This window comes from Abramis brama, assembly GCF_963993115.1.
Source record: "Abramis brama genome assembly, chromosome: 11".
Taxonomy (NCBI): Eukaryota; Metazoa; Chordata; class Actinopteri; order Cypriniformes; family Leuciscidae; genus Abramis; species Abramis brama.
Window position 1 is genome coordinate 39,423,429 of NC_139973.1, and position 26,792 is coordinate 39,450,220.

Below are 26,792 nucleotides of genomic sequence, written 5' to 3' on the forward strand. Positions count from 1 at the left end.
TCGGTATTCCAATTAAAATAAAAATGCCAGAGTCTCTGTATTCCATACAATGAAATGTGGATGGAAACTCTGGAAATTATGGAAAAAGTACCTTAAAAGTAGTCCATGTGATTTGTGCATTTTCATTGTACTGAAAACAGTTATTCGTTAAAGTTTAGTGGAAGAAAGAAAGTCATACAGGTGTGAAACAACTAGTAAATGAGGAGAAAAGTTGTTTTTGCGTGCTATTCCTGAACTCTTGGTGCTCTTCAGTGACTTTTGACCAAAGAATTTAACTTTTTTTTTCGTTTCTTTGTTCTACTTCATCGAAATGGTGACTTTTGTAGGATTAGCTACGAACAAATCGTAGACATGAATCAAAAAGGTTAAATGATCCCAAAAAACATAGGCACTTGTATTTCTCACGGTCAAAAACGACCACCGTAGAAAGGAATGGGAATAATAAAATTTAAAAAAATTAAAATACAGAGAGTTTTTTGGCTGTGAAATCTACAAATCAGCAATGAAGGGGTTAATTGACAAATCATTTATAAAATAGAAGAAAAAAAACATTGTATGGATTGATTAACTTCTTACCCACATTCAAGTGTTGATAAAAAAAAGAAAGTAATAAAACATTGTTGTAATAAATTAAATTTTACAATATATTCACATAGAAAACAGTTATTTGAAATTGTAATAATTTTTCCCAATATTACTGTTTTTACTGTATTTTTCATCAAATAAATGCAAAAGAGACTTCTCGCCAAAACATTTTAACACTCCTTTAAATGCCAGTGAAGCTTCCCAACAAAATAACAAGTTTCTATTTTTTCTGTAACCTCATGCAAACTCCATTAAAAACGACCTTGCATATTAAGATTGATTGTTTGTTCAGTCCCACTGTTGCATAAGTGACTCGGCTGATATCCACAGTGTGCAGATTGCTATTTAATTATATTATTTAATTATGAGTGTTTATGATTGGGGCTGATATACGAGCCGCTGTCGTCTGTGGTGATTTAGCCACGAGTCGCGCTGTGACAGAAACCACTATAATGGTCATGAATGTGTCCCTGTGCACTTTATGTCATCTACCCCACTATGATAATTGAAAATAGTTGCGGGTTTAATTATCATTTGGAAGCAGTAACTGAGTAACTGTGTTTACCCTATAGCAGAAGCTAGAAACAACCGTGCTAGTTTACGCCATGAGAACAAAGGCTCTTGGGATACTGGAAGAGATTGACCGCAAGGATAGGATGATAGATATCTCTTTTGCCAGCCTCGTATACCATAAAGGCCTTTAAACTGCATTAAATCAGCTCAGATCCGGTGGGACGATAGCAGGGCTGCCCAGCAGCACACACACACACACACACACACACACAGTGTTGTACTGTAATCTCTGTAGGGCCTGAAAAGGCAGCACTCTGTTTATATGGCATGCTGATCTCTGAGGACGTTAATCTGTGCGGTCTCTCAGAGCTGGTTACAGTGCCGTCTACATGACATATGCTGGAGGACGCTGTCGGTTCGTGCAGTTATTAGTTTGAGTGATGTCATTTGTTCAAGTCTTCATCATTGCTGTAGTTGTGCTTGGTTGTGTTGTTAGCGTGACTGCCAGCAACGTGCACATGGCAAATGAAGTGATTCTGAGTGTCGTCTGGCTTTGAGAAGCTTGTGTGTGTGCTCTTTCTTATACTGCTGTGTTAAATACTGAAAAAGCTCTTTTAAAGGAAAAAACTGAATAACATTTTGTTTACAATACAGAAAATTAAATAAATAGTAAGCGATGTGAAAGAAGTAGTTATCTAATAATCAACATATATCCTTTGCAATGGTAATGCATACTGTACTGAGTAGCACACATTTCTCCATGTGATATTAATGAAATGACAAGCCATATATTTCATTTTTTAATATTTAAGTCTTTCCCTGCCATTGACGGAATTTCCTGGCAATCCGTGTTCTCACTGTTATACAGTAGGGGGCGCTAAGAGTACAGAATCTCCTGATCAAAACACAGGTGAAGAAGAAGCAGAAACAAGCGATAGAAGCATTGCTGACGCACATGTAAAATAATGCAATCATCAACATAAAACATTATATAAATCAAAACTGTCTATCGTTACTGAATGAAATGTTGAACCCATGAAGAGGAAACGACTTTGAAGCTTTGAGGTGTTGATGGACTCGCTCGACTCCATCTGTGTTCTGATCATCGCTCTGAATCCGGACGAAGTCTTTGAAAAAAAAAATATATATATATTATATTGCATGTTCAGATATTCATACAACAAAATATTCTGGGGGCCGTGATTTGAAAGCTTGTTTCTGCCACAGAAAAAAAAAAAAGAGAAGGAAATTGTGATTTTTTATCTCACAATTCTGTCTTTTTTCTCAGAATTTCATGAAGTAAACTCGCCATTATAGGAGAAAAAGTCAAAACTGTGAGATAAAAAGTCACAATTATCAATTATAAAAGTTTTGTGAAAATGATCAAAAATGCTGGTGCTGGCTTGCAACATTTCTTTCCTTTTAATGCTGGCAGGGAAAGAGTTAATACGGCTGCATGATATACAATATGGCTGATAACGATTATCAAATCACAAAGGCTACAATTTAGTTAAATAAATACACATGCTGTGTGTTGTTTAGCAATATTACTATTATTATTTTATAGCCATATTAATATATAATCACTGCATTGTGCAATTGTGCAAAACTTGGAATTTTTCAAATCCCATGTTAAATCGCAGAAATTTGCAGTTTGATTTTTTCCTCAAATCGTGGGCATCTGTGAGTAATTCATTAATACTTTGACATCCTGAAATATTGTGAGACTTGCATGCATGATACATCAACTTCTGACTTAACCAATAGTGTGAGTCTGGGGCGAGACTATGGAGGGAGACATTGTTTGTTTGTTTGTTTGTTTGTTTGTTTGTTTGTTTGTTTGTTTGTTGGTTTGTTTTATTGCACTATTTTTTTTTAGTGTAGTTTGATGCATGTGGTTCAGACACATTGACTGATGCAGGTTTGAATCCAGGGTGTGTTTTCCAATCAAAAAGACCAAAAATAATTTTTAAAATAAATCAATAGACTTTAACTTTCTGAAGGCTTTGAAATCATTTTCTGTGCATGACTTTAGAAAAGAGCCATCTGGCTTGCAATGTGAAATGATGAATAGTCATAAATGTTGTTATAACATATTTTTACTTCACTAGTTTCACATTAATAGTCTCTGTCAGAGGATTCTTCCTCTTCCAGCTTAACTCAGAGTCAGTCTCATCTCCGCTTGTACTGATCATATTGAATCCCTTTAGGTACAGCATGAGACACAACAAACATTTCCGCTCTTTATTACATCTCTCTTTCATTCGTTTTTTTTTCTTAAATGCCAGAACTACTATTAATCTAAACCCGCCTGTCTACGGTATATTCAATCTTCTGCGACAGATTGACATGCATTCGAAACGAGATTACAGCAGAGTCTCTTCAGAGTAAATATATATTTTCCTCTTTTTGTTCAGAATGCCATTTATTCTCCATCCGAGGGGAATTTAAGGACATACTCTTGAAACTTTTATGTGACTTTTATGCAGCTATTTTTCACGTAGAAGCAGCTCAACTGTTTTAAACATTGATAATAATCATAAATGTTTCTTGAGCATCAGATCATCATATTAGAATGATTTCTGAAGGATCATGTGACACTGAAGACTGGAGTAATGATGCTGAAAATTCAGCTTTGATCACATTACATTTTAACATATATTCACATAGAAAACAGTTATTTTAAATTGTAATAATATCTCACAATATTACTGTTTTTACTGTATTTTTAATCAAATAAATGCATCCCTTGTGAGCAGAAGAGACTTCTTTCAAAAACATTTTAAAAAATCACACCGACCTCAAACTTACCGATCATTCAAAAAGCATTGATCCCATAATAATGGGCCAGCAGGCAAACTGATGAATGTGTGTAAGTCAATGTTTCTGTCTTGAGCTTTGGGCTGAGAGAGAGGAATGGGCACAGCTGGGCAGGGTTGTGTTATTTGATCTTGTTTTGTAGGTATCGAGGGATCGACTCGACTGATATCTCTGCGGGAACCGGAGGCCAAATTACAGACCAGAACAAAAGCTTTCTGGAGGGAGAATGCGAGTCGGGCAGCTTTTTGATTTAGTCCTGATATAACTAAAGTCTCACCTAGAGATAAGAGCTGAAGAGGGTCTGATTCTCGATATGAAGTGACAGCAAGGGACAGGTGTGGAGAATGGAGGTCGCCTGATCATTTAAGATAAAAATTTTTTTTTTTTTTTTGCACCTGACAGTGGTTTGACCCTCGATCACAGGGCTGGGAATAGAGAGCTGGTTCTTAATTATTATTATTTTTTAAATTATATGATATTCTGAAATAATCTGCCATTGTTTCTATTCACTGCTGTTGAATCTACAGCACCACAGAAAATACAATTTTGACACGAGTTTTGAGTTTGCATGTTTGATTGAATGCGATGTGAGAGAAAGGCTGGATGCCGTACAACATTTTTCTAAATTCTTGCAAAAAGAAACATTCTGTCATAATTTACTCGGTTCATATTCCATATTTTCTTTCTTCTGCAGAGCACAGAAACTAATCACTGCGAAAAGTGGATTTATTCCCCAGTCTTGGTTTCCAGTACGAACATCTAAACATTCTGATATCAAGAAACGTTTACTTGAGAAGCACATTAGAAGTCTTCATTTCTAATAAAAAATGTATCAAAATTAAGTGAATTTAATCTTAAAGCAAGAAAAATATGTGCCATTGGGGCTTGAAAAGTTGAAGTTTTTGCTTTAAATGAGGTTTATTTTTCTGACCTCTTTTTTTCTTGTTTTAGGCTTAAACTCTCTTAATTTTGATACATTTTTAATAAAAAAATAAAAAAACATAATATGTTGTGTCATCTTGCTTCTCCAGTAAATGTATCTTGATTTAATAATTTTGTAACAATGACACCTTAAAATAAAGTGTAACCAAAAAATCTTCTTGAGAACGAAGCGACTTGTGTAGGTCTGAGGTGTTTGAAAGAGTCCAAGCGTGCAGAAAACCCGTCCAACTGACCAAACAGAACTAGTTAAACCAAGAGAAGCTCAGATATAATCAGCTCGGATCTGCAGATATAAGCGGGTTTAGAGATGGTGATTTGCTGACAGTTTCATGATAATTGTCCGTTCGCAAAGACCCGCCCCCTTTAGTTACTGTTGCTATGTCCGACAAGCCACGCCTCTTTCACACACACATCATGTTCTCACACAGTGAAACACACATCACGGAGCAGAGAGGACACTGACAACACACTGACACACAGGACAGACCAGCTTACTTTTGATATGAAGTCTCACCTTTCAAATTTGGTCATTTTTTAAAGAAATTTAAACAATAAATACGGTTTTGTGGCTCTTTAATGTGTCTGACAGATCGCTCAGCCGATCATCTCTTCCTTCTAGTTCATTTATAGCATCAAATAAACATGAATGAACATCAGAAGGAATGTTGTTTTAACCGCGGAAAGACGTCAGTACACTCTGCTTTTCAAGTTCAAATCCTCCAATGTTAATCTACTAACTCTCCTGACTGCGGATTCGGCGGATGGCGGATTATGATTGGTCAGATCGCCTGTCAATCAAACTCCCTGCGAAGGGTCAATAGAGAGCCTAAGTCCCTCCCCTTCCGGTTGACCACCATGGGACCTTATTTCGGAAAAATATTGTATGGTAGTCAATGGCGCGAGACAACAAATATTTTGATCTCGTTTGAATTGTGCCCTGATTTACACATATGATGTTTGTCAATTTAAAAGATACATTTAAAGTCAAGAAAGTCGCAGTTTGATGTAAAACTGTTGAGGTATAAGACTGTGAAAATACGTAATTACAGAGACTACAAACCCAAAAGGCGCACATGTGACGTCATACCTTTTCTCTCAATGAATGAAGCTAACTTTACTGAAGCTAACGTCTGTCTGTTTCTATAGTCTTACGTTATAATCGTAACGTTACGCCGTCATGCCTGAGTGTTTTGTACCAGACTGCACACATACGATATTGGTGACGTACATAGTGCGAGACGAGAGATGTAGTTCATTGAGCGATTTTCACATAAAACTAAATGTTACTCTTCTGTTTTATGACAAACTGCGACTTTCTTGACTTTCATAATTATCTTTTAAATTGACAAACATCATATGTGTAATTCAGGGCACAGTTCAGACGGAATAAAAAGATAAGTTGTCTCTCGCCATTGACTTCCATACATATTTTTTCCGACAAAAGGTCCCATGGGCCGGAAGCGGAGGGGAGGGACTTAGGCTCTCTATTAGACCACAGGAAGAATAAAGGTGGTTTTATTCCCTGCAGAGCTGTTGAATTTGGCCGTATCTGACATTGGACAAAACCAGTTCAAAACTCAAATCTTTTAGGCTCAGGACAGGTGTGGGAGGAGGTCAGGAGGAGAAGCTTTAGAAAGCTGAAGTGTTTTCATGTCAGCGAAAGTCTCGGATGAATTCAGGAGCAGGAAACTTCTCAAGAATTTTGAAAAGAAATCCACTTTCTGATTGATCAAAGTTGAAGATGATCGCAAAATGCTCGAGATTAGTTACAGAGACGTTCAGTATACTACATTTATTCTGCTCAAAGAAAGAAATAAAGTGTTTTCCGAAAGAAAAAAAACAATTAAATCCGCTGCCAACCGCTGAAGGGTCAGTGAGTCTGGCAGATCATTAAACATCTAGAGTCACTTGCCTGATTGTTTGCAGTTTATTTCACGTTCAGTAAAGCTCTGACAGATTGCTCTCTAAGTAAAACACAGAAAGAAGTGAGTCTATGAACTCAGTCGAAGCCCAAGTGGTTTTAAAGTGGCTCAGTGTCTGTAATGCGTTTCTCTTGCCGCTCTCAGACAAACGGCACTACGGTTGAGCTTTAATAAATTAGACATTTTAACAGGTTGTGAAATATTCAAATGCACTACTACAGTACATGCAAATAATTTGCGATGCTTTCAAAGATTCATTCTGTGGCTGTTCGTGGAAAGCTCAGAGACTCTAGAGCACTTGATGGTTGCATAGAAATTTAATGCAAAAATAAATATTAAAGAGGACCTTTTATGCTTTTTTCCATGTTCATCTTTCTTTAGGCATTAAAAAGCTCCAGTTATTCTCTATATCAGTGTCAGTGTTTCTGAACTCCCTGAAACGCCTCCATTGTAGTCTTGAGTTTCTTCCGGGAACGAACACGTCACAATATTCCTCATTTAAATAATTCATATGCAGAATAAAGGGGCGGGGCCTGGTTGAGTTAGTTAGGAGTGTGTTAAACTGGCGGTTATGTTAAGGGGTGGGACATTTCACAAACACACTCGAAGCGCTCAACCAATCACAACACACTGATCCAGCCGACCAATCAGAGCACAGTGTGCTTTTCAGAAGGAGGGGCTTCATAGAGACAGGAAGTAAACAGAGCGTTACTGACAGACTGGGAAGAGAGGAGCCGCAACAATGGAGGATATGAGGAGAATAATCAACATTCAAGCAGGAAAACCTGTTCTAGTAGAGCCTGAAAACAACATCAAGACTTTGTAAAGGGCGTAAGAAGGCCACTTTAAAGGGGATATGATATTAAAATAGAAATGGTATATTTGTCTTGCTGCTGTGGTACAGCTTGGCCTTGGCCGCTCAGAGACTGTGATGTTCTCCGTGGGGCTTCAGGTTCAGGCGTGTCCTTCTGTAATGTGAACATGAGATCATCCATCATGCCACTAACACACACACACACACACAGCAGGACACAGAGGTTTGTGAGCGGCGCTTTCAGATCAACTACAATCTTAAAACGTGAACTCCTTTAGGGGGCGTCCTCAACGGGAACGGTGGCTCATTAAAATGCAAATGTTTTATTTTAAAAATGCAAAGGTTTTTCCTTTAGTACCAGGGCGTTTCCTCTGAGAAGCGCCGGTGTTTAGGAAGAGGCTCACAAGAAAGTTTAGCAGGTTCTAGAAAGATGAAATCACAGAGCTTTTTAACCCTGCTCGTTCTAGTCTCAGTGAAGTAGATTACAGAATCAACAAAGAATAAAAATAGAAAAAACACAGCAATTAACACAAGCTAGAAAGTGTGTGTGTGTGTGTGTGTGTGTGTGTGTGTGTGTGTGTGTGTGTGTGTGTGTGTGTGTGTGTGTGTGTGTGTGTGTGTGTGTGTGTGTGTGATGTCTTGCCTGAGATTGTCTTATCGTCACATTGACCCTGGAATCATTTTTGCATCTCTGGCATAAAGTCTGTGAGATGATTAAATGGATTAATTAGAAATGTTGTAAGACCAGCTGCAATCACAAACACACACACACACACACACACACACACACACACACACACAAAAGAGTTAAAAACATTAAAATTGTAAAATATTATTGCAATTTAAAATAGCTGTTTTCTATTGTAATATATACATTAAATTAATTTCCAGCATCATTACTCCAGTCTTCATGATTTGCTGATCAAGAAACATTTATGATTATTAACAACTTTGAAAACAGTTGCTTAATATTTTGTGAAAACCTTGATACATTTAACATTATAAGGTTTCTTTGTTATATAGAAAATCCAAAAGAACAGCATTTAATTGAAATATAAATCTTTTATACCATTATAAATCTCTTTACTGTCACAACCACTAAATTGTATGCGTCTTTTCTGGAAATATATACATTAAAACATCCGACTGACCCCAAACTTTTGAACGGTATTGTATATATAATTATACTAACACTGAGGAGTTGTTCACAGAAACACCGCTAATGTGAAAGTAGAAGTATAATGTGAAAGTATAAGGTCTGTTTCCATTTTATTTGACATGTTTTTACCCCATGTTTTAGTTCAGTAGTGTACAGATTCCTCAACTGTTGTTCGCTGCAGTGAGAGTATGTGATTTTCATGTTTATTAATAGTGTTTTGTACTATAATCCCATGAATATGGATGGTGTCGGTGTTCTGCGGGGAGAGAGTAATCTTCAGCACACAGACATCTACATATTACTCAGACGCAAACGTTTTTATGTCATGAAACTTCACCCTGTGAAACTTTAAAGGCATTGTGATGCTGCATTAAATATGCATGAAGGTGAGCTCATAGATAAGCAGGTAAAGACTGATGACAGCGATTCTGTGTTCACAAAACATCCGTCCCGTCCCACGACAGCACCGCTGTTGTTTTAAGAACAGTTCAGTCATTTCTAAACGAGAGATCGGTCTCATGAATGTAACACTGATCTGTATTAGTTTTGCATATATATGCTAATGACTCCACATGTGTTTCGTTTCAACAGAAAATCTCACCGGCTGGTTTTGGTGCACAGAATTAGGATGACCTACAAATGTAAGTATGATTTTACTCATCATTTCACACCAAAATACCATAGTATCATCATCTGATACATCACTGTTGTTATGAGTGAACTCTTAAGGTGCTTTGGGTAAAAAGTTTTGCTTGTCCTTTGCGTCGTGTCCTCGGCTGGTGTCATACGCTCCATAGCACACCGTTTGCATTAAAATTGTAAATTTTGACTTTAAAATTCAGATTCTCCTTATTAATTTCCACAGTGAACACATTATGCAAACATGGCCTCTTTGAAAGAGCTCATTATTATCTCAATGAAATAATTGCTTTGACCTTGTATCGTATTACATCGTTAAGCACTTGAGACATAAATTAGCTTTTTGTCATTTTGTAAAAGGTAACCTTTTTATGCCAGCTTCACGGTGTTGGGCAGTATGTCATATTAATAAATACTGTGTTTTTTTAATGCTGCAAAACTGTTGCTTGATTGACTTGTAACTATATTTAGTTGAACATCCTTCCCTCGGGTCATTTTGACCTGAAACTCATTTTTTAAAAATGTTTAAAAATTGAGTGTTCATCAGAGGATGAACGAGGACTTTTGTCTCACTTGAACCACAAATACACACGAAAAATATTTTTTTTATGGATTCAAGGAGTTTTGTGTGAAAAAAAAGTGACAAATCCTTCACTCGCGGGTCAATTTGACCCCCTCAGGAATGAATGGAATGTGAGGAATGCTTCAGTACACATCGAAAAACATAAAAATGCTCAAAATTCTAACTAAAAATGCTAAAACTTTACCCAAAAATTAATTTATAATGTCTACATGTGTATCTGAATGCATACTTAAGAGAAATTGACTTTAGGACCCAGTGGAACAGCTCATTTGCTCCATAGAGCTATAAGGCCATCTAGTGGCAAGAGTCATGAAATATCATGATATATATTTTTTTTTTCCACAAGAGGTCGGCAAACACTAGCCTGACTACGTCAAACTTCGCACTTCCGCTCAATTTCATGTCGCTTCTGTACCAGGCGGGAAGGAAGTCGACCGGAAGTTGAAGCCGGCCGCGTGCCACCATCTTGTAGCAGAACTTCACCTGCAGTTAGCATCCCATTGACTCCCATTCATTTTGGCGTCACTTTGACAGCGAATAACTTTACATCTGAGGCGTTTGAAGACTGCATTTGTCCATTATTTATTTCTAAAGAAACACGACAATGTATAAAATGCTCCATTACCTTGTAGCTTATGTTATGGCCCCGTAGAAGCCGTTTTTGTAAAAGTAGGCTAACGATTGCGTCATAACCACGCGACTCTCTGTCGCACAGTAGAGAGATTACCGTATGGACGGGAGGAGAAGCTCGCGGGCAATCGGGGGGACGTGGAGGCAAAATGACAATATAATTAAATCAGAATACTTAGCAAAAGTTGCTCCTGCTCCTAGCTCATGTACAGCTCCTACTCACACTCTCCGTCTCTGCAAGATTCGGAAGGGAATGATTCAGATTTCTCTTGGCACAGCCACTAGAAGACAGACGGGTTGCTCACGTGGTCCGTGTAACGCTTTGCTCGGTTTGAGTCTGCGCGTCAGGAAAGGAAGTGCTAAGAAATCGCTAAAAATGGGCTTCACTTGTCTCAGTATAGATCCAATGAGATGGCTCTGTCCACTTCTTATACTGTCTATGTTCTGTACTCAGTCTGAGACAGCGTCATAGCTTTCCGTTTTCCTCCGGCCTGAAAACAGCCGGCCAATCAACGAACAGAGGGTGGGCTGAGAGCCGTGACGTAGACACTGATTGTACCGTGGATGCGTAGATTTACTTCACATAATCTGCAAAAGTCGTTCACAGCCATGTTCACTCCGGTATTTCGCTCGATGGTTTTGTTTTCGCATCATACATGTGTTTACAGTGGAAGTTAGATGCGGCTGAGCATGCGCATAACACACGCCATAACCAAACGTTATGTGATTGGCTTACGGGTAACCAATGATTTTAAACTTCAAACAAGCGCCCCTCCCCCCCTCCCCCCGCGAGAAAGAAAACGCTTTTCAATTATGCCATGCCAGACTCTGTCTACGAAGCAAAGCGAAGTAGCAGAGTTTGGTATTACCAGGCAAACACACCCAATGTAAGATATTTTGAGCTGAATTAAAAGGGTTGTGCATGAAATTGTGAGTTATTTTGAATTTAAGTTGAAAGAATGTGTAGAATGTGCTTAAATTATGAATTAGCCTATGTATTATTTATTGATAAAATATAGTAATTTAAAAGTAAATAAAATAAAAAATAACAAAAAATCTTGCAAAAAATTGCATTAGATTTCTTTTTTGTTTTTAATATATAATCAAAATTAAATGAAATAAGCTTTCTGGACAATATATATATATATTTAAGTGTAATTTTAGGGCTTCGGGTCATTTTGACCCACAAGGGAAAGATATGTTACAAAGTGCGAGGGAAGGATGGTTAAAAGGTAGCAAACACACACACACACACACACACACACACGCAGAGATATGCCTCATGCTCACAGCAAACATGCTGGAATTAAAGGATTTCATGCTGATTTTGACATTTTGTTCCAACATTAAAAGAGAAAAAAAAGTGGGGACCAAAGAACTTCAGACGCCTGGCCACAATTTCCATATTTTCTATAATTTCTATGTTCCTTTCTATATTCTTCTTCCCGTTGACATGAGATTAATCATCTTAAATCCACGGGCAGAAGATTATAGAAAGGAAAAGGAGTCAGTCTTATTAGGAGTAGGGATGGGAACCGAGAACCGGTTCTTCTTCAGAACCGGTGCCCAGTGAATCGATTCCTTGGAACCGTTAGCATGCCTGCTTAACGATTCCGCTTATCGGTTCCGCTCGTTCAAATGTGACACGACGTCACACACGTGCTGCGTTGTTTTGGTTCAGAACGTAGCAAACACTATGAGCAAACATGGCATCGAGGCAGAAGCGCTCTGACCGCGTCCTAACTACATGCGACACGCGATAAAAAGTATCACGCGATAAAACACGCGATACACTTTTTACACGCGATAAAAAGTATCATTTTCCATGTTAATCAAAGTTTAACCAGCCGCGACACGCGACGATTCTATTTGAAACGGATCCTATTTTACTGCGACGTCGCGCTGGAACAACAATCTCAAAGTGTGGCAATGATAATATCAGGTACTATTTTTGTGCTTTATTTAATGTTAAAAGCGTGTATAATGTGACTGAATATCATTTAGTGCTCCCAGCTTTGTAGCTGTAAAAACAACAATGGATAAGTCACATCAGATCTTGAAATTAAACAAATGGAAACAAAAACGTTCAAAATGTGAAGAAAACCCGTGTATTATTTGACAAAGATTGTTTTAGTAACTCAATAGCCTAATCCAAATGAGCACTGTTAATATTCCAAAAGACACAAGCTCTTCCTAAACTGTTTTCAGTCTGTGTTTTTAGTTTTTATGGCACATACTGTAAATGGCCGTTTTATTTATTTTTTTGTCTGGACCAATGAATGTGAAAATTGTCAATTTCCTAATCCTAAGGCACTCTTCTTGATAATCTTTCAAGGCACACAGGTTGAGAAACACTGCCCTAGGCTATAGGTCCCTGGACTTTACTTTGAGAAGTAGCTCACCTACTTTTAGGTTTGTTCTGAGGTTGCTACACATAATTTGTGTATACTCTGTGCTGTGTCTTCTGATCAGATATTAAAGCGAGTTAATACAAACAAATTTGTACTTATTCCCTCACCCAATAAGAATCGATAAGAGAATCGATAAGGAATCGGATCGATAAGCAATATCGATAATGGAATCGGAATCGTTAAATTCTTATCAATTCCCATCCCTAATTAGGAGACCAGCACACATGCGAGAAATGCTTCAGTTGAAGTAGATAATGAGCTAATAACACATTTGACCGTCTCTGACACCGTCTTCTTACCAGGCGCAATGCGATTAGTGATCAAATCTCTCCGTGTTAATGAGTTCTTGTCTTAACCAGCCGCGATCGCAACGAGCCCCAGAACAGGTGATTGTCACTCTGCTTCTAATTTCAGTGGCGTCGCTCTGGCCAATTACTTCAGCTCGTGTTGTTCTCACTTGTACGTGTAAATATAGATGTGTGTGAAACATCAGTCCTGTTCTGATGCGCTGTGAGTGTTTGTCTTTCATTACGGACAGAGCAGATGTGGCTGTGAGCATGTTGTGTCTCGCCCGGTTAGGACACATGTGCCTGTGTGTGTGTGTGTGTGTGTGTGTGTGTGTGTGTGTGTGTGTGTGTGTGTGTGTGTGTGTGTGTGTGTGTAAGAGAGAGAATATATATTTGGAGCTGTGGAAATAGGGCAAAAAGCAGAATTGCAAAATGTAATGAGGACAAGGTTATTATGAGACCTTCTCAGGGACACACTGATACCACTCTATCTATCTATCTATCTATCTATCTATCTATCTATCTATCTATCTATCTATCTATCTATCTATCTATCTATCTATCTATCTATCTATCTATCGTTCTGTCGTTCTATCTATCTATCTATCTATCTATCTATCTATCTATCTGTCGTTCTATCTATCTATCTATCTATCTATCTATCTATCTATCTATCTATCTATCTATCGTTCTATCGTTCTGTCGTTCTATCTATCTATCTATCTATCTATCTATCTATCTATCTATCTATCTATCTATCTATCGTTCTGTCGTTCTATCTATCTATCTATCTATCTATCTATCTATCTATCTATCTATCGTTCTGTCGTTCTATCTATCTATCTATCTATCTATCTATCTATCTATCTGTCGTTCTATCTATCTATCTATCTATCTATCTATCTATCTATCTATCTATCTATCGTTTTGTCTATCTATCTATCTATCGTTCTGTCGTTCTATCTATCTATCTATCTATCTATCTATCTATCTATCTATCTATCTATCTATCTATCGTTCTGTCGTTCTATCTATCTATCTATCTATCTATCTATCTATCTATCTATCGTTCTATCTATCGTTCTGTCGTTCTATCTATCTATCTATCTATCGTTCTGTCGTTCTATCTCTTTCTATCTATATGTCTATCAGACCCAATGAAATGGTTAAGGGAGTCCCCCAAGGATCTGTACTGGGGCAATCATTATTCACTATATACATATAAATTGTCTTGACATTATTATTGAAAATGCAAGGTTTCACCATATATTGCTCTGCTCCTACAAAACAACAAGCTCTGAGTGATTTATAATCTGCTTTTGATGTTATTCAAGCAAGGTTTTATACTTTAAAGTTAGTTTTAAATGTTGATAAAAATCTAATTTATGTGGTTATCAAATTCTAGAACCTCTTGAGATAGTTCCAGTGCTCTTCGAACTTTGCGAAGGGATTTGATCACATTAGTGTCGGAGTATAAATACCTTGGCATCATAATTGATGACACATTACATTTTAGCTTACACATTCATTATTTGAAACAAAAATTAAAGAAGCTAATGTTCTAATTTAGAAATAAGTTTTGCTTTTCATTTAATGCAAGGAAGAAACTTTCTTGCCAATTCTTGTCTATGGGGATGTAGTATATTAGCAAGCTCCCTCCTGTCTTCTTGCCTCCCTGGATGCTGTGAATCATAGTGCCTTAAAGGGATTAGTTCACTCAAAAATAAAAAATTCTGTCATCATTTACTCACCCTCAAGTTGTCCCAAACCTGAATGAATTATCTGTCTTCTGTTGAACACAAAAGAAGATATTTTGAAGAATGTTGGTAACCAGACAGTTGATGGACACCATAAAATACTATGGAAGTCAATGCGGACCATCAACTGTCTGGTTACAAATATTCTTCAAAATATCTTTGTCTTTTTATGTTCAACAGAAGAAAGAAATTTGTCTGTGTGTGTGTGTGTGTGTGTGTGTGTCAGTGGCGTAGCCACGAGGGGGCCTGGGTGGGCCTAGGCCCCCTCATTTACATGTCCGGCCCCCTCAGATTTCTGATTGCTTAAAATAAAATAATAAAAATAAGTAATTGTTGATGTGTTAGTCTAATTGATAGATTGACCAATCAAAATACTGCGCGGTAAAATGCGTCTGTTTTCAAACTTGATTTGACGTGTTGTGCGTATGCTATCATCTTCGCGTGAGAGTTCATGCGGTGAATGGCAGCGTTGTGCAAAGTACAATATTACACACGAAAAGATGAGCGAGAAGGAGAAAATAAGCCATCTACATCTGAGTTTGCTTCAGCTTACTACAAGACGACAGCGAGTGAAGCGGCTAGGAGACAGAAACGCACATAATTTCATCACAGGAATAGCGGTGAGACTTCGACTCAGATCGGCACAATGCGCAATGACTTGTTTGCAATTGATGAACCGCCTTTACAACCAGTGATGACCACATTTCCTGTATAGCCTATATCTGTTGTAGGCTATATGAAGAGTTTGGTTTCAAAACGCGATAAATTGTGATTATTTTGAGTAATAGGCTAATGTGTTTTCTTTACCAAGAGAGTGGAAAGATGAAAACCACTATTTTCTTTCACACATAGGCTATTTAGGTTATAACATATAATTTAAAATCCATATTTTGTTTTCAAATATTATAAAATATAATAAAGGATTAGTTTCCCCTCAAAATGCAATAAATTCATGACACTTTTTTCCCCAAAATGAAATAAAAATTATTTTTCATATTTTAACTGTTGAAATACACAACAAAGTAAGTTGATCCACATATGACAGCCTCTGAATTTGGTCAATACTAATCTTATATAGGAACTTACAGGCACTGGACTAAAAATAGCCGACATTAAATCACCATCGCTAAGAAATAGCCTACCTCCTGAACTTTTTTTTTTTTTTTTTTTACGGCGATCAGCTGTAAAATGGCTTGGTCCTGCTTGGTTTTCGTTGACTTTGAGTAAAACAATTGAAAGTTTTTCAAAAGATCCCCTGGGGTCAAAGTGTCAGCGTGACAGAAGTTTGATGCTGTCGTGTGAGAACAAGCAACAGTCGAGATTTTTCCTCCTCCCGCGTGCCTCATCTTCTTAATCTCCTCAAATAGCCTAAATTATTAGATTTCGATGGCTTTTTCTTCCCCACCGCAGAAACCACCATAGGGTCACCAGTGCCGTCAAAATTATTATTATTTATTTATTTTATTTAATTTTTTGTGGATCACAAAGTAGAAGGAAAACTAGGATGCCGGGTTTATTCAAAGCGCCGCCGTTACGGTTTACGTAATATCGGATATCGCATTTTACGTAAAATTAAAAATGGACTTTTCAACACCGACCAGATAGCCTACAATACAGATTTTTGCGGGAACTAAATATATATATATATATAGACCTATAAATATATACAGGGCTATATATTTAACGTTTATCGCGTTTTGGAACCAAACTGTTCATATATTTGCTGAGTAAGATGACATGATTGACAGTTTATAATCGCCCTTGTAGGCTACTTCATGTTAAAGATAATAATCGCCGAGCTATAGGCTATATATATATATATATATATATATATATATATATATATATATATATATATATATATATATATATATATAAGTTGCCCCCTCATTTTAAGATTGGCCCCCCCAAAAATAAAATTCTGGCTACGCCCCTGGTGTGTGTGTGTCTGTGTGTGTGTGTGTCTGCGTGTGTGTGTGTGTGTGTGTCTGTGTGTGTGTGTGTGTGTGTGTGTGTGTGTCTGTGTGTGTGTGTCTGTGTGTGTGTGTGTGTGTGTGTGTGTGTGTGTGTGTGTGTCAGATTTTTTGTGTGATGATGGCGTCTTTATGTTCTTGTCTCTTATAGATGGGTAGATGGGATGGAGTCTGGGGGGAAAGAGAGTGATAGAAAGTGAGAAAAAGGTGTGAGAGAGAATGTGTGTGTGTGTGTGTGTGTTTGGGGGGGGGGGGGGGGGGTGAGGGGAACAGATGGTTTCCTCAGTCTGACTGAGATTTTTCTCTGGCAGATTGATCCATTGAGATGATGATGATGATGATGATGTGTGTGTGTGTGTGTGTGTGTGTGTGTGCGTGTGTGTGTGTGTGTGTGTGGATCATTTGCACAATCTGTGATCAGGATCTGTGTAAGAATGGCTTTTTGTTGAACACCAGCTGATTGAACACATTGACACTTCAAACATGATGAAGAAAAGTGTCCTGCTGTATTTGAGACACACATAAAGGCATTTAATTTCATATTTTATTACATAATAAAATGGAATTCAGACATTGGAATATGACTTAAGTGTGCGAATACTTTGGGGTCACTGTATCTGTATTTAAATGTGGAACCAGTTGCTTATAACTGCAAGCCTGACATGATTTCACTTCGTCGTCAGAGTCTTCCTCGAGGAGAGTTTTGTTATAATTTTCAGGTGGTCCAGCGCCATGTTTTGCCTCTTAGCACCCCCTGCTGTCAGAATGAGTGAGCAGCCTGTGTGTGTGTGTGTGTGTGTGTTGTATCTGAGCCCACCTGTGCTAAACACACCTCACAGCAGATGGTGACGCTTGACCAACAAGTCTGAAAAATATGGCCTGTAAACTAGAGTTAAACATTCACACTAACAATCTGTGTAGACTGTTTTAATTCTCCAGTGAACAGAGGTGTGTGTGTGTGTGTGTGTGTGTGTGTGTGTGTGTGTGTGTGTGTGTGTGTGTGTGTGTGTGTGTGTGTGTGTGTGTGTTTGACAGCAGCATCCGACTAATTCATGTTTATTAGAGTCTGAGCAGATCCTCAGGCTTAAGACAGATGGGATGAACAACACAACATCAGAAACACATACAGACAAATGCACAGGTCATATTTCACTGCAAAAACAAATGAAAAGAAACAGGAAATTATATTTTGCTTAAAGAATTTTGGACATTATTTTTTACATTTGGACATATTTGCACATTATTCTTCTATCAAAACCATTATTATCACTTTTGCAAATCAATCTTCTTTTAATTTTTGGAAGTTATGTGAGATACACTATTAGAATTGGATTGTATCATCTTGAGATGGTTATGACAAAAAAAAAATATCAAAAGAAAAATTTAATAATTTATTGTTTAGCAGATATATTTTTAGGGAAGGCTTATAGCTGTTAAATAAATGCTATGTCATTTTGAGGACACATGGTTCTAGTTCTGATTCTAGGTGGCGCTGTATCTAAACAAAACATCTAAGCTGTTGAACTGTGTGTTGATAATGACCATTAAATAACCAGCATCAGCAGTGATTTCGGTCATTTTCTCCACTTTTCCAAATCTACCTGGAGTCTGATAATGGCTGCATGTGGCTATATTAGACTAATATCTGCATTGTTAAAGTCATCATGAAATCTAAATGTTTATGGAATATTGCAGTACTTATTATAAATGATTTATCAGTGCACATCATTATTGTTTTAAATTTATGTTCCTGGTAATCTTAAATCAGAATAACTTCCTCTTGCAGCATCTCTTCTCTTCTCTGATGACGAGGGCGGGGCAACCTGTCACTCACATGAGATCCACCAATAGCAAACCACAATCATCCAATCAATTCCTCACAGACAAAATCAAGCCCCGCCCACATTTGTTCTTGTTCCAGAAGCGTTTCACTCAGATATACATCACAATAGGGACAAAAGACTTGCGCAACTTCATGCTTCAGTTTCATGCTTTTTTTTATTTTACATTTGGATATTTTTACATGTTTAAAAAGATTAAGACCATGTTTTTTGCAATGTAAGCGTGCATGTTTTACAGAAAACAGCATGTTATGCTCTTTTTGTCGTCTTCTGAGATTTAACGACCTTTTCTCTGCTGTTCCATCACCTGCCTTCATCTGTGGCTCCTGTGTTTTGTTCTCAGTTCAGCTGAAATCTCACTGGAAACATATTGCTTTGTGTGTGTGTGTCCCGCTGATGGGTGGCTCTGCTTCAACTGTCACGTCTGTCCACTTAACTCTTTGTTTTTCTGTGTCTCTCACTTGTGTCTCCTGCCGTCTGTGCCGTTTGCCTTCCCTGGCTGCTCTTTCACATCTATACTGAGGCAGGATTTTGATCCCTGTAAAGCTTAAAGCTCGTCTCCTGAAGGCAGGTTTTGCAGGAGTGGCGCCACGGCGCAGACGGTCTGGGCAATCAACCGATTCAATCCGATTTACCTCCATGAAGCCCATCTGTGAGCACAATTCTGGCATGTGATGAGAGAGAGAGATGGGTTTAAGAAAAATTGTGTCACGTGTTATACCACAATCATTCTGATGGTCAAAAGGAAGAGAAAAACTACAGGAAGGAGTGACTTAATGGGGTGTGTGTGTGTGTGTGTGTGTGTGTGTGTGTGTGTGTGTGTGTGTGTGTGTGTGTGTTTGGACAACTATCTTTGTAAGGACCAATTTGAGTTTTAGACCTTCGGATGGAGGACAAAGAGAGTAAAATGGCGACATTATGGCTGGTCATCACTTTCTGACACCACCTTAAAGGCCTGTTTGAGGGTCAAGGCTTGGCTTTAGGGATAAGGTTATAATTAGGTTAAGGGTCGGTTTAGGGTAAAGGTTCAGGTTAGGCACTTAGTTGTGTTGGGTAAGGTTATGGTAAGGAGCTAGAGTTGGGGCAGTCGTAGTCTTGCGTCAGACCTCCAGACTGATGGCAGAAGGTCTGGACTCCATAGCAGCTTTCATTGGCCAAGGACCATCTGACTGACATGTAAAGCAAACAATCACAGTTTGTTTTGTTTCATGTCATGTTTAGGGGCGTGAAAATGTAATGTCGGTGTCCCTACAATAACAGACCGGTGTGTAAAACTCTTGAACGTATTATAAAGAGTCTAGGCCGTGAACTTCACATACTTTTGGAAAGCCAATATTTAGTTGATCCTGATAAATGCTCATTGTCACAGTTGTAAACATGACAACGTTCTTCTTCCATGAGGGGGTTTGGCATCATGGCATCTTTGTTTCCAGGTGAACCGTTAAAGAACGTGACACACACATCTCCCGGAAATCCTGTACAATTCAATCAATCAGATGACGACTTCAAAACTCCTGAAGTGTTTCCAGTTAAGTGTGCCATATCCCTCAGACGTTGAGGCATCTGAGGCTGAGACTAGGGCAGTCGTAGGCTAATGGTTAGAGAGTCAGACTGGTATCCCGAATGTTGTGGGTTCGATTCTTAAAACAGACAGGAAATTTTTTCTTGAGAAAGTCACCTAACCCGCAATCGCTTCCTGGGAGCTAAAATGGCTCCGGGTGTGTGTGTGTTAACGGTTTGCAGCGTATCACTACGAATCTGTGTGCACTAACTTGGATGGGTTAAATGCAGAGGACAAATTCTGAGTAGGGGTTACCATACTTGGCCTTCACGCCATGTCATTAATGTCACTATTTGCATTGTGGCTAAGCACAGTGCATGAGTAGATTATTGGTTTCGTTCATGTAAATTCCTGTCACGTGCCAGTAGACATGCCAGTCTATCACAAAAGACAAGTAATGTTTGCAAAGCATCACTATTTGTAGTACTCATAAATGATTAACACACAACAACCACAAACTCTGATAAAAAATGGTGTAAGATTTACTTTGGAATAATTTTCATTCATAATGCTAGTCAATTTCACAAATAATTATAGAAAAACTGAAATCACATAAAACGAACTCCAATAATGCTTGTTTGATTCAGAACCTTGAAAAATCATCTTTTACAGTGTATATTCTGATTCTTTCTCATCTGCTTTTCTCCAGGGTTTCTGTTTCTTCCCAATGGGCTCATGCTCCTCATCTAGGGTGGGGGGGCATCGCCCCATTTTGCCATGAAGGGCTACACCCCCCAGCGCACCCGTCACCCGTCCAACTGCGAGCCGCCCCGTTCCCCCTGTCACCGGGAGCCCCTGTACCCCCCGTCTGCCTCCTCCACCCTGTCTCGCACCCCGTTCCACGTACCGGCAGCCATGGACCACTACGGGACCCTGGACCCGCACCACTTCTCCCCGTCGCCCGGCCCGGGAGGTCTTCCGCCCGACTGCCTGATGCCCCTCAACAACCAGCTGTCCTCCAGCAGCACCTTCCCCCGGATCCACTACAACTCGCACTTTGATCAGGGGGAGTTCGGTCACTCGGCGGCCGACAGTATCGGGGGAATCAGCACAGGGACGCTGGGGACGTCTATGTCCATGGGAATGGGTCTCGGAGTGGGACGGACCGCCATGATCACCAGCGGATCCGCAACTATATCGGGTAAGAAATTGTGTTGGAAATTGTCTTTCAGTCAGTTTAGGGCATTATTCTTCTACTGTTACCCCTCTTGTGTGGGGGGTTCCTCAGGGTTCTATCTTGGGACCAATTTTATTTTCCCTTTATATGCTCCATCTAGGTTCTATTTTTGAGAAATTTGGGATTCACTATCATCTGTATGCGGATGATTCTTAAATTAATTTACCACTGAAGCATGGGCATAAATGTGCCTGTCAGTCCCTGCACAAATGTTTAACTGAGGTTAAGTGCTGGTTGGCGAATAACTTTCTCCAAGTTGAGAAATTGATCTGAGGAACAAAATTGGGTAACACTGTACAATAAGGTTCTTAAGTTAACATTAGTTAATTTATTAACTAAAATGAACTAACAATGAGCGACACATTTGTTACATTTTGTAGTGCATTAGTGCACATTTTGTGCATTAGTGCACATTGTAGTGCACATTTTGTAGTGCATTAACTAATGTTAACAAATTCAACCATTGATTTTAATGATGTATTTGTAAATGTTGAAATTAATATTAACTAAGATTAATAAATGTTGAAGAAGTATTGTTCATTCTTAGTTCATGTTAACTAAGGTAGTTAACTAATGAACCTTATTGTAAAGTGTTACCCAAAATTGTCTTCTACATGACTTCTTTTCATTAAGACTTTACTCATGTAATATGTAATGGACACCAGCTAGTGAAAGCTATGCATGTAAACCTCACTCTCCTGATCTCAAGAGGCGCACTAGCGACTGACTACAGTCTTTAGCATCCTTGTTAGCGTGCCCACCTCCCATACCAGAGACGCTGGTTCGATTCCCGCTCCGAGCGGGGCGAGTAGAACCGAAAGGGTTACACATACGTGATTACGTTGATTATGATCAGGGATGAAATTAACTTTTTCACTCAACGGCCAATTTGGCTTTTAAATATTTAGGTTACCGGCCATTCAGAACTTAAGAAGAAATAAATCAGATTAACTATATCACAGTGTATATATATATATATATATATATATATATATATATATATAATTTAGATTTCATACATTCATTTCTTATTTAAACAAAATTCTGTCATCCAGCCATCTCCTCACTTCCTCTGTCATCCTCATCCTTTTCACTAAAAATGTGTTTTAGGCGGACAGATCAATACAGGACAAAGAACATAAAAAAAATTTAGGATGTTGGAAAATAACTGTGTATTTTCTGTTAACCAAATGCTTTTTGATATTCGCTATTGCTTCAATGCAACTGAACAAGCGCACTGTTATTTTTTGTGTAGTGACGTGAATGTTCAAGTAAGCTAGATACGAGCAGATTCTACGCAACTCACTGTATTTAATATATCATGATGACTCACGAGTTGAGTAGGCCTATTTGCGCTAAATCTGCGCAGATTTCGCTTACATGAACATCCCCAGCAAAGTGAGTAAACGTAATAAGTAACACACGAAATTGGCTAGTGATTTGACAGCATTACTCGCCACGGTTGATTTTTACCCGCATTTGATGGGTGTTAATTTCAAACCCTGATTATGATCATTGTGAATAGAGTTCTTCCTGATTATCGACTCTCTTTCTCTTTTGGCGTTTAGGGGCCGGAAAGATGAACCGGTTGCCACCCAACCTCCTGGACCAGTTTGAGAAACAGCTTCCGGGACAACAGGACGGCTTCAGCACGTTACAGTACCATCGCAGCACCGCCGTGACAGCCACGAAACAGCAACAACAGCAGCGCACGGACAGTCCAGGAAAAATACGCTATTTAGTTCACTCCGTCCAGAAACTTTTCGCTAAATCTCAGTCGCTGGAAAACTCCGCCATCAAGGGTAACATGAACGGTCGCAACAGCAGATCATCAGGCAGCGATGACAAACATCATCGGAGTAAAAGCAAAGACCGGGCGAAGAGCGAAGGGACGGCCAAACGGAGGCCTCGATCCAATATGTCCGGATACTGGAGTTCTGACGATTTGGACAGCGATATAAGTAACTATAGAAACCCCATGGCTATGATGACTTTGGGCCGGCAAGGGGTGGGATCGGGACCGGGGCCGGGGCCGGAGGGCCAAGTGGCGTCCAGGTACTTCATGCAGGGCTACAGCACCATCAGCGAGCACACGCTGAAATCTTCAAAGAGTAACAGTGACCTCAAGCACCAGGGGCTCCCGGCACTCCCGGGACCTGGAGGTGTTGGTGGCAGTGGAGTCGGAGGAGGAGGGAGAGGGCCGGTTTTTGATGGGAACTTTAGTAAATCGGGACCCTGGTCCACGCTTACGTTAGGACCCTCCAGGCAAATGTGCCACAAGGGATCCGCCACGCTGGATCGAACCCTCCTGAAGTCCAAGTCCGTCCAGCAGGATCTGGGCTGCCACTTACTGCAGGTGCGAGGGAGGGTGAGTGCATGAATTAAACACAGTTAAGGTCCGAATTTTTTATATGCATTTTTTCGTATTCGTCATTCGGTGTCTCTGAAGTGTCAAAACACCTCTCAAAATGCTTGCATAAAACGCTGAAAATCTAACCCGATCTGATTTTTTTTATGACGGATGAAAGTAGGGCTGAACCATTAATCGCACTTTACATGTAAACGCACTTAAATCGAGATGGCTTATGGATTTTTTTAATTCTCGAAGGCTGCGTTTATTTTTTATGCGCAGCTTGTCAGTGATGTACGGCTCTGTAAACGCTGCTCCATCTGAAAGCACTGTGAGTTTGAGTCACTTATAACGTGCATTTGAAAAAACAACACGCGTCAAACATCTTTCCAAAACATGAGAAGCATTTATGAACCTCTTGTCCAACAACAGACAACATTTAATAACATGCATTTACTCCAAACTCACTTCATAACGACAGCTGAGCTCCTCCTTCTGTGAGATGATGTGCCTTCTTACACAGAATAAGGCAGTTGTGTGTTTATAAGTCATGTTTAATCAAAGCGTTTCAATCTTCTGTTTATTCAGCTACAGCAATAGGGATTTCCTGGAATGATGCGCATTATTGTACTTCTGTGGCGGGGCATATTTATCGTGTTTGCATGAGAGCGCCCTCTGGCGTTCAAATGGGGCAGTATGTAAGCGTGATTGACATAACATGAGGTCGTGATTATTTTTTAACGTGCGTAAATGTCGGATGAGTATTTCTGACTCAGTGTGCAAGGACCTTTATTGTGTTTACTGTGGTGGTATCAAACCTCAGTAGACAAGGGAGCGGTAGAGTGTCATTAGATAAGGTGTGTCAAACCCAAAGTATATACTGCAAATGTTTAAATGCCCTGATATGCTCATGGCAATGTTTATTTGCTTAGGGGTAAAAAGAAGATATACCTTTGCGATGGTGAACTGTTAGTGAACATCCTAATGCTGGAAGCAGCATTAAGATGAATATGTATATATGTGCTGCACGCTTTCCTCTCAATAACAAAAACAACAAAAATGTTTGTCTGATGGTGTTCTCTGGTGTTTGTCCAGATGCCCTCCACCGAGTGGACTGGGACTCTGGGCAGAAGCATTCCCATGGGTGAGATCCCCTGTAGACGGATGCGTAGCGGCAGTTACGTGAAAGCCATGGCCGACCTTGAGGATAGCGACGACTCCGATATGAGTCCCAAACCTTCACCGAAAAGCACCGCACGGAGGCAGAGCTACTTACGCGCAACACAGCAATCACTAAGTGACCAGTTCCCCTCAAGAAAGTAAGTGCACATGTTTAATACACACACATATTATTTTTCTTTTAATGTCTATTAAAACATTAATACAATGTATGCAAAACCCCAGCGACCTGTTTCTGTGCCGAAGGCTGGAGATATAATAGGGTACAAACACAGAAACACAAGATGGTGTCTGAGGTGTGAGCTGCTTTATTTCATGCCTTCTGTATCCGGATGAGTTTTCCTGTGTTTATTTCTCTCTCAAACACACTCAGAATCCAGCTGTGCTTGTTCATGTGCTAGATTAAGCACAGCTAGTCTCTCTCCCTCTCCATATGCTGTACTTCTCCACAATCTTTCTCCTGCTCACATGTGTAACCCCTCCACCCGGGTCCTACTCGCCCCGCTCTGGGCCTCAAACCCGTGTCCTACTCGCCCCGTCCTGGGCCTCAAACCCGGGTTCTACTCGCCCCGCTCTGGGCCTCGAACCCGGGTCTTACTCACCCCGCTCTTACTCGCCTCGAAACCGAGTCCTACTTGCCCCGCTCTGGGCCTCGAACCCGGGTCCTACTCGCCCTGCTCTGGGCCTCAAACCCGTGTCCTACTCGCCCCGCCCTGGGCCTCAAACCCAGGTCCTACTCTCCCCGCTCTGGGCCTCGAACCCGGGTCTTACTCGCCCCGCTCTGGGCCTCAAACCCGAGTCCTACTAGCCCCGCTCTGGGCCTCGAACCCGGGTCTTACTCGCCCCGCTCTGGGCCTCGAACCTGGGTCTTACTCGCCCCGCTCTGGGCCTCGAACCCGGGTCTTACTCGCCACGCTCTGGGCCTCGAACCCGGGTCCTACTCGCCACGCTCTGGGCCTCGAACCCGGGTCTTACTCGCCCCGCTCTGGGCCTCAAACCCGAGTCCTACTTGCCCCGCTCTGGGCCTCGAACCCGGGTCCTACTCGCCCTGCTCTGGGCCTCAAACCCAGGTCCTACTCTCCCCGCTCTGCGCCTCGAACCCGGGTCCTACTTTCCCCGCTCTGGGCCTCGAACCCGGGTCTTACTCGCCCCGCTCTGGGCCTCAAACCTGAGTCCTACTAGCCCCGCTCTGGGCCTCGAACCCGGGTCTTACTCGCCCCGCTCTGGGCCTTACTCGCCCCGCTCTGGGCCTCGAACCTGGGTCTTACTCGCCCCGCTCTGGGCCTCGAACCCGGGTCTTACTCGCCACGCTCTGGGCCTCGAACCCGGGTCCTACTCGCCACGCTCTGGGCCTCGAACCCGGGTCTTACTCACCCAGCTCTGGGCCTCGAACCCGGGTCTTACTCGCCCCGCTCTGGGCCTCGAACCCGGGTCCTACTCGCCACGCTCTGGGCCTCGAACCCGGGTCTTACTCGCCCAGCTCTGGGCCTCGAACCCGGGTCTTACTCGCCACGCTCTGGGCCTCGAACCCGGGTCCTACTCGCCACGCTCTGGGCCTCAAACCCGGGTCTTACTCGCCCAGCTCTGGGCCTCGAACCCGGGTCTTACTCGCCCCGCTCTGGGCCTCGAACCCGGGTCTCCGGCGTGAC

The 26,792-nt window shown here is 40.4% G+C and overlaps 1 protein-coding gene across 1 annotated transcript in view; it reads left to right on the top strand.

Moving 5' to 3' along the window:
- Positions 1-26,792, top strand: part of dlgap4b (discs, large homolog-associated protein 4b) — a 143,402-nt gene that overhangs the window by 75,597 nt on the left and 41,013 nt on the right. Inside the window, exons 2-5 of the mRNA XM_084128848.1 lie at positions 9,347-9,396; positions 21,087-21,578; positions 23,183-23,982; positions 25,060-25,283. Coding sequence (XP_083984974.1) covers positions 21,155-21,578; positions 23,183-23,982; positions 25,060-25,283 — 1,448 coding nt within the window. The 5' untranslated portion in view covers positions 9,347-9,396; positions 21,087-21,154. The remainder of the gene's footprint in view (positions 1-9,346; positions 9,397-21,086; positions 21,579-23,182; positions 23,983-25,059; positions 25,284-26,792) is intronic.